At 44.0% G+C, this 11,134-nt stretch overlaps 2 protein-coding genes across 4 annotated transcripts in view; one reads left to right on the top strand and one right to left on the bottom strand.

Moving 5' to 3' along the window:
• The first annotated feature begins 1,026 nt into the window (after positions 1 to 1,026).
• On the top strand, positions 1,027 to 3,828 carry selenom (selenoprotein M). The gene is made up of 6 exons (XM_076025967.1): positions 1,027 to 1,041; positions 1,441 to 1,653; positions 2,342 to 2,377; positions 2,687 to 2,721; positions 2,814 to 2,892; positions 3,580 to 3,828. The coding sequence occupies exons 2-6, from the start codon at positions 1,555 to 1,557 to the stop codon at positions 3,793 to 3,795; spliced, it is 465 nt and encodes a 154-aa protein (XP_075882082.1). The 5' UTR covers positions 1,027 to 1,041; positions 1,441 to 1,554; the 3' UTR covers positions 3,796 to 3,828.
• Positions 3,829 to 4,475: 647 nt separating this feature from the next.
• Positions 4,476 to 11,134, bottom strand: part of smtnb (smoothelin b) — a 64,428-nt gene continuing 57,769 nt past the window's right edge. For 2 of the 3 annotated variants that reach the window (XM_076025955.1, XM_076025956.1), the window contains 3 exons: positions 10,697 to 10,848; positions 8,785 to 8,969; positions 5,896 to 6,036 (listed from right to left, as the gene is read on the bottom strand). In XM_076025955.1, the coding sequence (XP_075882070.1) occupies positions 8,822 to 8,969; positions 10,697 to 10,848 (300 nt within the window). In that variant the 3' untranslated portion in view covers positions 5,896 to 6,036; positions 8,785 to 8,821. Of the gene's footprint in view, positions 6,037 to 8,784; positions 8,970 to 10,696; positions 10,849 to 11,134 lie in introns of all 3 variants that reach the window. The other variant, XM_076025954.1, reaches the window with a different exon arrangement.

Here is an 11,134-nt window from a genome sequence, read left to right as displayed (position 1 = left end):
GTAAGTCTATTACTGCAAATTCTGCAATAGAAAGATTTGCTGTGAACTGCGTTTCAGGTCACAGCGTCCAGTCAGCCGTTTTAGAGGCGTTTATTTTTGTATTGCGGTCCATGGGAAACTGCTTTTTGGGGCCATGGGATTTTATTTTATTTTATTTATTTATTACTTTTTAATTGATGCAGTACCTCAAGTGGCCGCTATGGATAAATAATCGGCGCGCCGCCATTATTACACATCTCTGCTGTCCGCCGAGGACTGAAGCTGATGATGAAGTATTCATCTGGTCCGCGGCTCACACGATTGTAACAATTGAAAACTTGTCTGTCAGGGTGCCGATAAAAATGTCTGTTCGCCTTTCCAAACAAAATCTGATATTATGTCGCCTGTGAGCCGGGCAAGATGGGTCTTTCTAGGTTGAAGAGTGGACGGTGACGCACCACCACCCCCGAGTGGTTGGTATTTAGAAGTGCGCGGCATAGTTATAGTGGCAGTTGGTTCCCACGGTTCAAACACGCTCAAATAATAACCAAGTAAACTTGTTATGTATATATTATTATTATTATTATTATTATTATTATTATTATTATTATTATTATTATTATTATTATTATTATTATTATTAGTATTGGGGGAGGGGGGTCCTATTTCTCTCCAACTCAAACAAGAGCTTTGTTTGAGTTGGAGAGATCTTCTCACGTGCGTTGCTAAAATTTAAAAAAAGCATTTCGCTTAGTAAAATTATACATGTTTTTTTTTGTGTGTGTTTTTTTTTACATTCGACGACACATTTGACGTAGACACCATGAAATAGTTTAGCGGCACACTGGGAATTAAAATCTAAAGGTTCTCTTTAATGTAACGCCCACGTAACACTTTTTAAAGACCGCAAATGATCGCTATCGTTCTTTCCGAATTTGAAAGCTTTTGTTGTTGTCATAGTAGCTAAAGCCATCACATTCAACTTCCAGTGGTGGTTGATGATATAATATAACTAATAACTGGATTATATATATAAAAAAAAAATAACTGAAGCAAGTGAAGGTTGGTTGAAGGTTTTACAATATGTCTTACACGCGCTTATTATAATGCCGTACGTTTCATGTAAACAAACACACACACACACACACACACACACACACATATATATATATATATAAATATATATGCTATATATATTTTACAATATGTCTTACATGCGCTTATTATAATTTCGTACGTTTCATGTAAACACACACACACACACACACACACACACACACACACACACACACACACACACACATAAATATATATGCAATATATATTTGCATTGTGTTGATGTGCAAGATAACCAATGACAGAGCGCGCTCCACGCCTCTCGAGAACAGCTTGACGTGGCAAGAGATCCGGACGTGACATCGTGGCACATCATCATCATCATCATCTCCGCCTCTCCTCCAGGTCCACCGACCCTCTCCCAGCCCAGGCCCACTTCCACCTACACACAACTCCAGCTGCTTGATCCCGGAGCAGAGCGCCGTCCTGGTCCACGGCTTGAACCAGGAAGGAAACACGATGCGGCTGGTCGTGCTGCTGGCCGCTTTGATCCACTGCGTCCCGGCCTACGACGTGGATGTGAAGAAGCTGGAGGGTCTGGCGAGGGCGAGGGTGGAGGTAGAGTCCGGCCACCGTCCTGCTTATATATTCTGTGTATATATGACGAACGAAATGCTAAAACTCGCCGAGTGCCATTACTTTTTTAACCATTTAAACAGCTGCGATTGCTTGGACTTCGCTTCTTTTTTTTTTCTTTTTTTCCTGAAATTTGCGATCGGCTGCTCTTTTTTGCACAATTGCGCATGCGCGCTGTATTTTCTCCTCTTTGTACGCATTTCGCCTGGAATTGTTTCCTTTACGCGCAGATATTACATAAACACGTACATTACTGTCGCATCTGATCGACAACGAAACCACCTTTTTGCGTGAAGGTATCGAGGGCGTGTCGGCGAGGGTTCGGGTTCCCTGCAGGAGAGAGGAGTTCCAACTTCGACTCTTTCTTTCAAACAATGCACTTCCCCTCAGGGTGTCACCGAATCACCGCCGTGTCATCACGGGATCGCTTGTCGAGCCGCTATTCTTCTATGCTATTCTTGCGGAAGACACCTGAAGCCTCCGGCCGGACGGTGTCCCTTCTGGGATCCGTGTGAACGATCCAACACTCAACTGTGCCGCCGCTGACACCAGACGCCGAAGTTCCCGCACACCGAATGAATGAAGGCGTTGCACACTGCGTTGTGTGACGTCATTTCGCGAGCATTTTGTCAGTATGGCCACTAACTATTTCCTTTTCTTTCATTCCCAGTCTTGTGGTGGATGACAGCTGAACAGGCTCAGAGAGGCAAGACGTTTGAGTTGTTATTTATTTTAACGTTGATTTTGAAAGGGACAAGCATAGTAATGGACATTAAGTACAGGTATTTCTGTGAATATGCAAGAGTTGGCAAAGCTGTTCATTTACATATTGCGTCCCTTCTCTTATTATCTGTCATAAGTGGGAAATTGAATCACATAGACGGTACTCAAAGGGCCCAGGGGGGGGGGTCCTGTAAAACTGAATGCTTAACATTGCGGGTTTCAGTGAATCCACCATTCAAAAAAAAAAACTACCACGTGAGAATAAAGCATTGATCCTGTCCTCTGTCTGCAGGTCAAAGCCTTCGTGGTCGAGGACATCCCTCTGTAGTATCCTTCCACACCAAGTTTCCTCTGTTTTCAAACGCATCTCTTTGCCTGGCATGTGTCACCCTTGTCCTTGACTGCCGTCACCTTCTCAGCCACAACCTGGTGATGAAACACATCCCCGGCGCCGACCCTGAGCTTGTCCTCCTCAACCACTACTATGAAGAACTGGATGTAAGTCTTGTGTGTCCCGCTGTAATTGTTCTACGCTAATGTGGCCCTTGCCGGTATCGAAGGGGATTGTAGATCGTAGCCTGAGCTTTAGCTTCCTCGTGAGCCAGGTTAGATTTGTATTCCTCTTGTGGAAAAACAATACTTGAGGAATCAGTGTTTTTTTTTTTTTTTTTTTTTAACTGTGCGCTTTGGCCCACACACATTCTAAAAGTAGAGGATAGACTAATAGAGAAAGATAACTGGTTGACACTTTTCCTTTTTTGCCAGTTGGGGGCAGTGTTCCACTGCAAACCACGTTTCACATTTTACAATCAAACTTTATATTTTGACAAAACGTATTTAGTCCTGTAATAGATGGATAAGTGCTTTATTTATCCGGAAGGAAATTGAGTTTTGCAGCTGCTCAATCAGCAAATCTGTACATGAAATAGTGCACAGAGTAAGAGAATAATGAAAATAAAGAGGTAAGAAAGAGTGAAATGAAAGAGATTCACTTTGTCTTTACGGCTGAAACAGAAGCAACAAAACTGGAGCAAACAAACATCTAATAATTCATATCACTCATGCTGGTTTATTTCACACAATGAGCATAAATTAATCATATTTTTCTTCCAACAAAAACCTGTAGCGGAGAAAAAGGAAAACCTTTTGTCTCACGTTTTATTTGACCTGTCTGTCACCCCTCAGAGGGTCCCCCTGTCAGACATGACCCGCTCCGAGATCAACGAGCTGCTGGGCAAACTGGGCTTCTACAAGAAGACCACGGCCAACGAGGAGGTGCCAGAAGAGTTCCGCTTCTCTCCCGCCAAAGACAGCCCGTTCAAAGACGAGGCCACCTCCACCCCCGCCACAGAGACCACCTCCCCAGAGCCCCGGACGGAGGCCCAGCACACTGACCTCTAAGCCATCAGCTGCTGGGGTGCAAAGAGAAAGAAACAGAAAGAGAACGGCTCACTTTACCCACACTGCCCCTCGGCTGCTCCATGACCGGCTGGCTAGCTGGCTGGCTGACCCAGAGGAAGCAGGACAGCAGCCAGCAGGTCGTGGATCAGTGTTCACGTGAGGATAGAAACAGAAGCATCAGCAGAAGGCCTGCTCAAGGTCTGACTTTGCACATATCATTCTTGCTATTTGACCTTTATTTTTTACAGCAATAATAACTTAAGAGTCCACTCTGTCAGTGCGAAGACAAAAAAAAAAAAAAAAAAAAACCCTCTGGAATGAAATGTTGTCTCTTCTACTTTGTCTCCTGGTTCATCGTGTGTCTGTGGTTCTCCGCTGCTGTTAAATGTTCTTGTGTGTCCTATTGCTTCCCGCCCATTGTGAAACTGAATGAAGCCCAAGGCTAAAAGGTTCTGACCGGCCTTGGGTTGATGCACCATGTTCTGGTGGGTTGGAGCCAAACACACACATGAGGATTTAGGTACAGTGAGAAGAATATAATAAAAATGTATAAAAACTGTCATTGGTGTTTCTTGTATTCAGCACTACTGTTGTCGTGCCCTCTACCCCTTTCCCCTCCTACACTTAGGCCTGACAGACTAAACTGGTTATTGCATGGAAAGAAATAATCTCACAAAAGCTTTACTGACTTCTCGAGTTGTTTAATTCACATTTAACATGTGGTGCACAGAAACATCAAGTTACAAGGCGTTGAAGTTCTTTCTATACATCACTCAATGCCAATGTGTGAAGGTAGTTTTTGTCGTTTTTCTTTAGTTTGCAGCGGTGCATTAAATCCTCGTATCTCTAAACCCACTTAAGCAGAGCTTCAGGAAATAGTTTTCACCCAAAGAAACTCGGCTCTGATTAGATTTCTGACATCTTAACTATAGAATCTCAATTTTACAAGCACAATAAAAAAAAGAATCTTCATTTAAAAGTATCCATTAGCTTTGGGTCATCAAATATACAATCTGCCGTTGCTGAGGGACTAAGCAACAAGCTGGCTTGACTTGTACACAAAGTTTGAGCTTTTCAAAGCATAAACTCTAACAAAAATAACATATTTAAGAAACACGTTATCAAGTATAAATAATGAGCCCTCTAAAAAGAGCTCTCTCTCTCTCTGTGAGTGTGTGTGTGTGTGTGTGTGTGTGTGTGTGTGTGTGTGTGTGTGTGAGATGCTGGCTGAGGATGGCAGCATTGCTGTGAGCTTATTCGTACGAGCGATCTCGGTCATGCAGAGCAAAACGTGTCGGACCGTCAGCGTCTTTTGTCCAAGAAGTATATTTCTGACAGTACAAGAACAAAGGAGGGGAATAATGTTGGACAATGTGGTCCCAAAAGCGCTTTGTATTATTACTGGGCAGCAGGAGAAAAAAAATCACTTTGCATCTGTGCAAGCTATTTTTTTGACAAAACCCCTTGTTCAATACACAAAGTATTGAAAAGGGAGCCGGATAATGCACGTTTTAGAAATGGCTGAGTGTACTTTGTTTCCTCTGCAAGTACATAAATACAGCAATGAAATGGAACTGCAAAAATGAAAAAACAAAACAAGGTGTAGCAGTAGCTGGTAAAAATGGTGGTGTAAATAACTTAAAAGGGGGAAATAAAAATATTATACCTTGATCTCTCTGGATGCATTTTCCAGACAGCGTCTGCATGTTAATTATCACCTGGTACAAAGAGTTGGCGTACAAAAGAGATGCAAAACTTGAAACCTTAAAAAGATACATCTTTTTTAAAAAAAAAAAAAAAAAAAAAAACCTTTCAGGTGTATTCTGTGTAAATAATGTGTGTTTAAAGCAGAACTGAAGTACAGTAAAACTGAAAAACATCCCAACTGCCGACAGAGATAGTTATCAAAGTGGTTCACACACACACACATGCGAAAGCCCCAGAGTCACTAGGGATGTGCAGCTCCGACCAGGTCAGTCGGGTGGAGGTGGAGATGGAGATGGAGATGGAAGGTGGAGTCAGGGCTGGTGATGGGGTCGGGTCGGGTCGGGTACGGTAGGGGGCGCTAACACTTCAACGAGCACAGGTCAGAGGTCACAGGGCCGACCCATGGACATCTCGTATCGGCGCAGGTGGTTGACCAGGGACTGGACGTAGGTGAAGACACACTTGGAGTCGGGCTTGTTGCCCATGATCATCATGTCCTCCACCTCCAGCAGCGGCATGCAATTGACGCAGGTCCTGAAGGAGCGAGCGGGCGGGGACGACAGACAGGAGGGGAGATGAGACGGGCGGGACGGGCGGAGACGTCCTCATCAGATTTCAAGAAGGACGAACCAAATGAAAATCAGACACTTGTTATGATTCGCTGACATACCAAGTGGATCCGCACCAGATCAAAAACACAATTATAACAAACAAACACACACACACACACACACGCGCACGCGCACACACTAATTTGAATGACCTCGCAACGTTTCTCATTAAAGGAAAAGTTCACCCAAATTGAGACTACAGCCAGGATCCTTCCACCCTGCAGTCAAAGGAGATTCTGGAGGGAAATTGTTTGAGCAAGTGGAATCATATTGTTGTCTGCAAGCAATCAAAAACTCACTCACAAAAAAAAAAATCAATGACACATGACTCCAGACAGCTTATGTATTGTCATCAAACGCACCCTGAACACAGGAAGATGACCTTGCCATTGAAAGCTAGCTAGGAGGCTACACGGTCTAATCAGGCTGAAGCCATGTTTTTGTTTCTTTTTTGGGTTTTTTTTTTTTTTTGCTCTTGTGAGACAAACGATGCCTTTAAATAAACCTCTTTTCAAAGCTCTCTTTAAATAAAAGCCAGTAATGAGGCCGGCGGAAATAAACAGTCTTTGTGGAGGAATAAGGATCTCACATGCGAGCTATGCAGAGAGTGACCACAGGGAGGCATTATCTCCACATAATGTACACATCCTGCACAAATAAAGGCTAGAATTACGATTTAGAAGGGGGAAAAAACCCGGCTTTGCGCAGGAAATAAATGTTAACAACACAAAACCGGTTGCGTTAACAAGGTGTGTGTGTGGACTGTGGTCACGGGGCTGCAGTCACCATGGCAAGGTCTTTTTTTAAAAAAGGAGGCTTTACAAGCCGAGCGCATAAACACCTGTTAAAGGCCAGCGGAGGAGCCTTTCAACGCAGCCTCTGCTTTGTATCTCAATTCCTCGCCGCGAGACGCCGCGATGCCGCAGCTCCTTTTAAAGTGTTGAGCTGCAGATCATCCTGGCAGCAGGCCTGGGCCATGTGTGCGCAAATGGACACAAACACACAAAACAACACACACACTGACGCGCACACACACACACACACACACACACACCATGTTTGGTATTTTGCAGCCTCAGGAGCTTCAGATTCCTACTGTGGTTGATCAAAAACGTGAGGGCAGCCTTGACTTGGGCTTTTCCATCCACTGTGTTTGTTACTAACTTGTCGGTCCAAATGTCCATGACATGTAAATATCTTGTGTGTGTGTGTTTTTTTTTCTTTTCTCACCCTATAAATATTTGATTTCATTTTATTTATTTATTTTTTATTTCTTTTTAATTAAGGAGATGGTTGAGGGTTTCTATCCGATAAGGCAGAGGACCTGCACACCACTTCTGGTCGAGGGTCAGCAAGTTTAAATACATCTCTGAGGATTTAACATGGAGCACTGCACACACAAAGCACAAAGGCCATGGTGAAGAAGGCAAAGCAGCGCCTTCACCACCTCCGACTGCTGAAGAGACTCAGAGTCTCTCAGAGGACCTTGACAACCTTCCACTCTGCCACCACACAGAGAGCATCCTGGTTCCCTCTCGGCACCTGCGGGCACCTCCAGGGAGGAGTGAGGTCTGCGGAGGAGTGCATCTTCCAAGGAGTGACTCTATGGTCAGGTAAGTGCCTGCGCTGCCACAGAGCTCACACGGAGAGGCCGAGGAAAAAGTTTCTTCACCCGTTCGAACCATTTGAGCTCTGAACTCTGCCATCCAACCATCCCACAATATCTAGCACTTTATTGCACCTTAATACCCAAAACCATGTGAATTCATGTATAGTTGCAATATTATATAACATATATATGCTATATTATATTTAGATTTTTTATTATACTATACACTGTATATTACATTTCAAAAATTAAGTAACTAATTATACTATATTGATTATTATCGTGTTATATTATATTGCACTATTAGTATTATAACCACCGCTACTATTATTACTGTTATTTTACGACATCATTTTAGATGATTTAGAGATTATTATTATTTTTATTATTATTATCATCATTATTATTATTATTATAATAGCTGTTATTATATATTATGATGGTACAGCATCATATTTTTGCATTCCATTGTTTGCAACTAATTTTATAATATTACTAATATTATATTATACTATATAGTATTGTATAGTACTACATAACACTTCAATCACCCTCATCCGTGCCAGTCACTTTTTAATCTTTTTAACTTGTATTTTTGTATATTGTAAATCCTATATTTAACGGCCACTGGCCACTTTTAAAATTCTCTTCTTCTTTTTTTTTTTTTTTTTACACTTTCTTTATTCCAAGGTCAGTCAGGTTCTGCAATGCCAATTTCACGGCCATGTAACGTGACATGTGACAAATAAAACCATTGAAAGCTTCTCTTTTGCACGACATTGCTGCTGTAATTAAGCAAATCTCCCCAATGTGGGATTATTAAAGGTGTTCTAATCTATTCTATTTAATTTATCTTCCTTACTCATGTTATCACACGCACTCTCAAGCGCGCACACACACACACACACACACACACACACACACACACACACACACACACACACACACACACACACACACACACACACACACACACACACACACACACACACACACACACCCTCCACCCACTGTTCCCACACATCTGTCACAATCAAAGTGAGCTTTCACTCCTTCTCTCACCATGGCTTCAGATTAAGGTGTTGGGGGGGACGCGACTCTAGGAGGAGTTTTTGGTTTTAACCAGGCCCTTTGTCACCAGGCCCCGGTAGAACTCCTGCAGGTACGTATACACACACTTCCAATCCGGCTCGCGCATCTTCACCATGTCGTCCACATCCAGCAGCTGCGGACAGTCCACCAGTTTCCTGTCCGCCATGCCGGGCCGAGCCAGGCCAAGGGAGAGAAGGACACAAGGGCCCCGGAAAGACGGGGGAGGACGGAGGTGATGTACACATATAAGGAGGGAGAAGAAATTGGAAAAAAGAAGAAAAAAAAAACAATAACAAAGAGTGGACAAAAGGAGGAGAGAGGAGGGGAAGAAAAACAGGAGGCAGTGAGCAACCAAGTGATAAAACAATAAGGGTGAGGAGACACACAGAGAGAAACAACAACAATTACATTCTGTGTTCACAAATATATATCCATGAGTCAACATGCTTCATGAACATCATCACTTTACACAAGGCAAACACACACACACACACACACAGCAAAGCAAACCAAAAGGTCGAATAAGCCTGGAATGAAGCTTATTCAGCCTTGTCGTTTGTTCACTGTGCACTGGGAGAAAAGTGTGGCTAATTTAAAGGTCCCATAATATACCTGCTGTTTTTTTTTTTAGCCCTGTGTTCACAGCCTCCCGCAAAATAAAATAAAAATAATACTGAAACTGAGGTACTAAAAAAGAAGACATATCTGCACCCTTTGTGACATCACAAATTGCAGATTTCCAGAGCTTAATTTTAGCCGCTACCTCGGTTCAATGACACCAGAGACGTTTCCTCGCCACGGCACATTGGTACAGTTATATTTTGCATAATATAGGACCTTAAAATGGAAAAGAAATCACACTGTGAAAAAAACAACCCAACAACAACAACAACAACAACATAACCAACTACTACATGTGACTACACACTCAAACACTGGTGCACAGCGTAGCGTGCATGTAGGTGTGTGTGGGCGTCGTGTCGCAATAACTAGTGGGAGTGGGGGTGGAGGAGGAGGTAGTCGGGGGTGACAACAGGAAGTGGTGGTGAGAGAGAGGTGGGAGTGGCGGAGTTTTGGTGATCATCCATCATCACGGACATGGTTCTGCTGAGAGCACGTGAGCAAAACATACAACCAGTCGCAGGTGGACGGTGTGTTGCCAGGAGGTTGAGGACCACAGAAGAAGAGGAGGACACAAAGGGAGAGAGAGAGAGAGACAGAGAGAGAGAGAGAGAGAGAGAGGGATCGGAGGGGAAGAGGGGCGTTGAAAATGAAAGCCTGAACTGGTTGTTTTTTGGGATGTGTGGGCTTTTGTTCTTCTTAATTGTCTGGATTCCTTGGAGGACGTCACAGCAGGAGACGCTGAGCGTTTTAGAGGCGGAAAACTTGAGGTGTTAAGGTGGAAACGGGAAAACCCGGCAGAGCTAAACTCCCTTCGGGGAGCAGCTTCCAACACTGTGGGGATCCATCCCGGTCATGTTGGAGGAACCAGATGGAACCAGGAGAAACCAGGATTAATTTAGGAGAAACCAGGAGGAACAAGGGGGAACCAGGAGAAACCAGGATTAACCAGGAGAAACCAGGATTAACTAGGAGGAACCAGTAGAAACCAGGATTAACCAGGAGGAACCAGGTGACACCAGGAGAAACTGAGAATAACCATGAGGAACCAGGGGGAACCAGGAGGAACCAAGAAGTGGGGCGTGGACTGTGTGTGGACGATGCCAATATGGCTCCTTCACAGCTTCTCCACGGTGGAAAAGCACTCGCAGCTGACGACGCTTCTCCAGCCGTGACTGGCCGAGACTCAAACAAACAAACAAACAACACAAACTGACAACACACGCAGTGTGTCAGTGTCGGTGTGTGTCCCATCACTCACTCGGCGGCGCTGAAGGCCGTCTCAAAGTTGTGCCTGCGGTTGCTGGGGCTCAGGGCGCTGTAGTCGAAGGCATCTGGGAAGAAGTTGTGCACCAGGGCGCAGAAGGCCATGCCGTTGCTCCAGCTGGACGAGAAGTTCTGGATCTCCACGTGCTGAGTGGAGCGTGGGAGGGAGGGACGGAGGAAGGGAGTGAGGGAGGGAGGAGGAGAGAAATAAAACGAGACACGTCAGTCGGTCGGGATGAGCGAGTGAAGCGGAACGGAAACATTTCCAAAGTTGGAGCTGGTGCCAATGCTGCTGGTGGCGCTGGTGGTTTAGCTCGTAAATAGTTCAATTGTCCTGAGGAAGTAAATATCATCTTTGTTCTTTTCCTTTCAAACCCTAGAAATATTGTATTTATTTATTCATTTATTTTAAATTTTTCTTTTTTTTGCACTA

Source organism: Nelusetta ayraudi, unplaced genomic scaffold (genome assembly GCF_046127955.1).
Source record: "Nelusetta ayraudi isolate G7.1 ecotype Tasmania unplaced genomic scaffold, CSIRO-AGI_Nayr_v1 ptg000018l, whole genome shotgun sequence".
NCBI lineage: Eukaryota > Metazoa > Chordata > Actinopteri > Tetraodontiformes > Monacanthidae > Nelusetta > Nelusetta ayraudi.
This window is presented reverse-complemented; position numbering and strand designations above follow the sequence as displayed.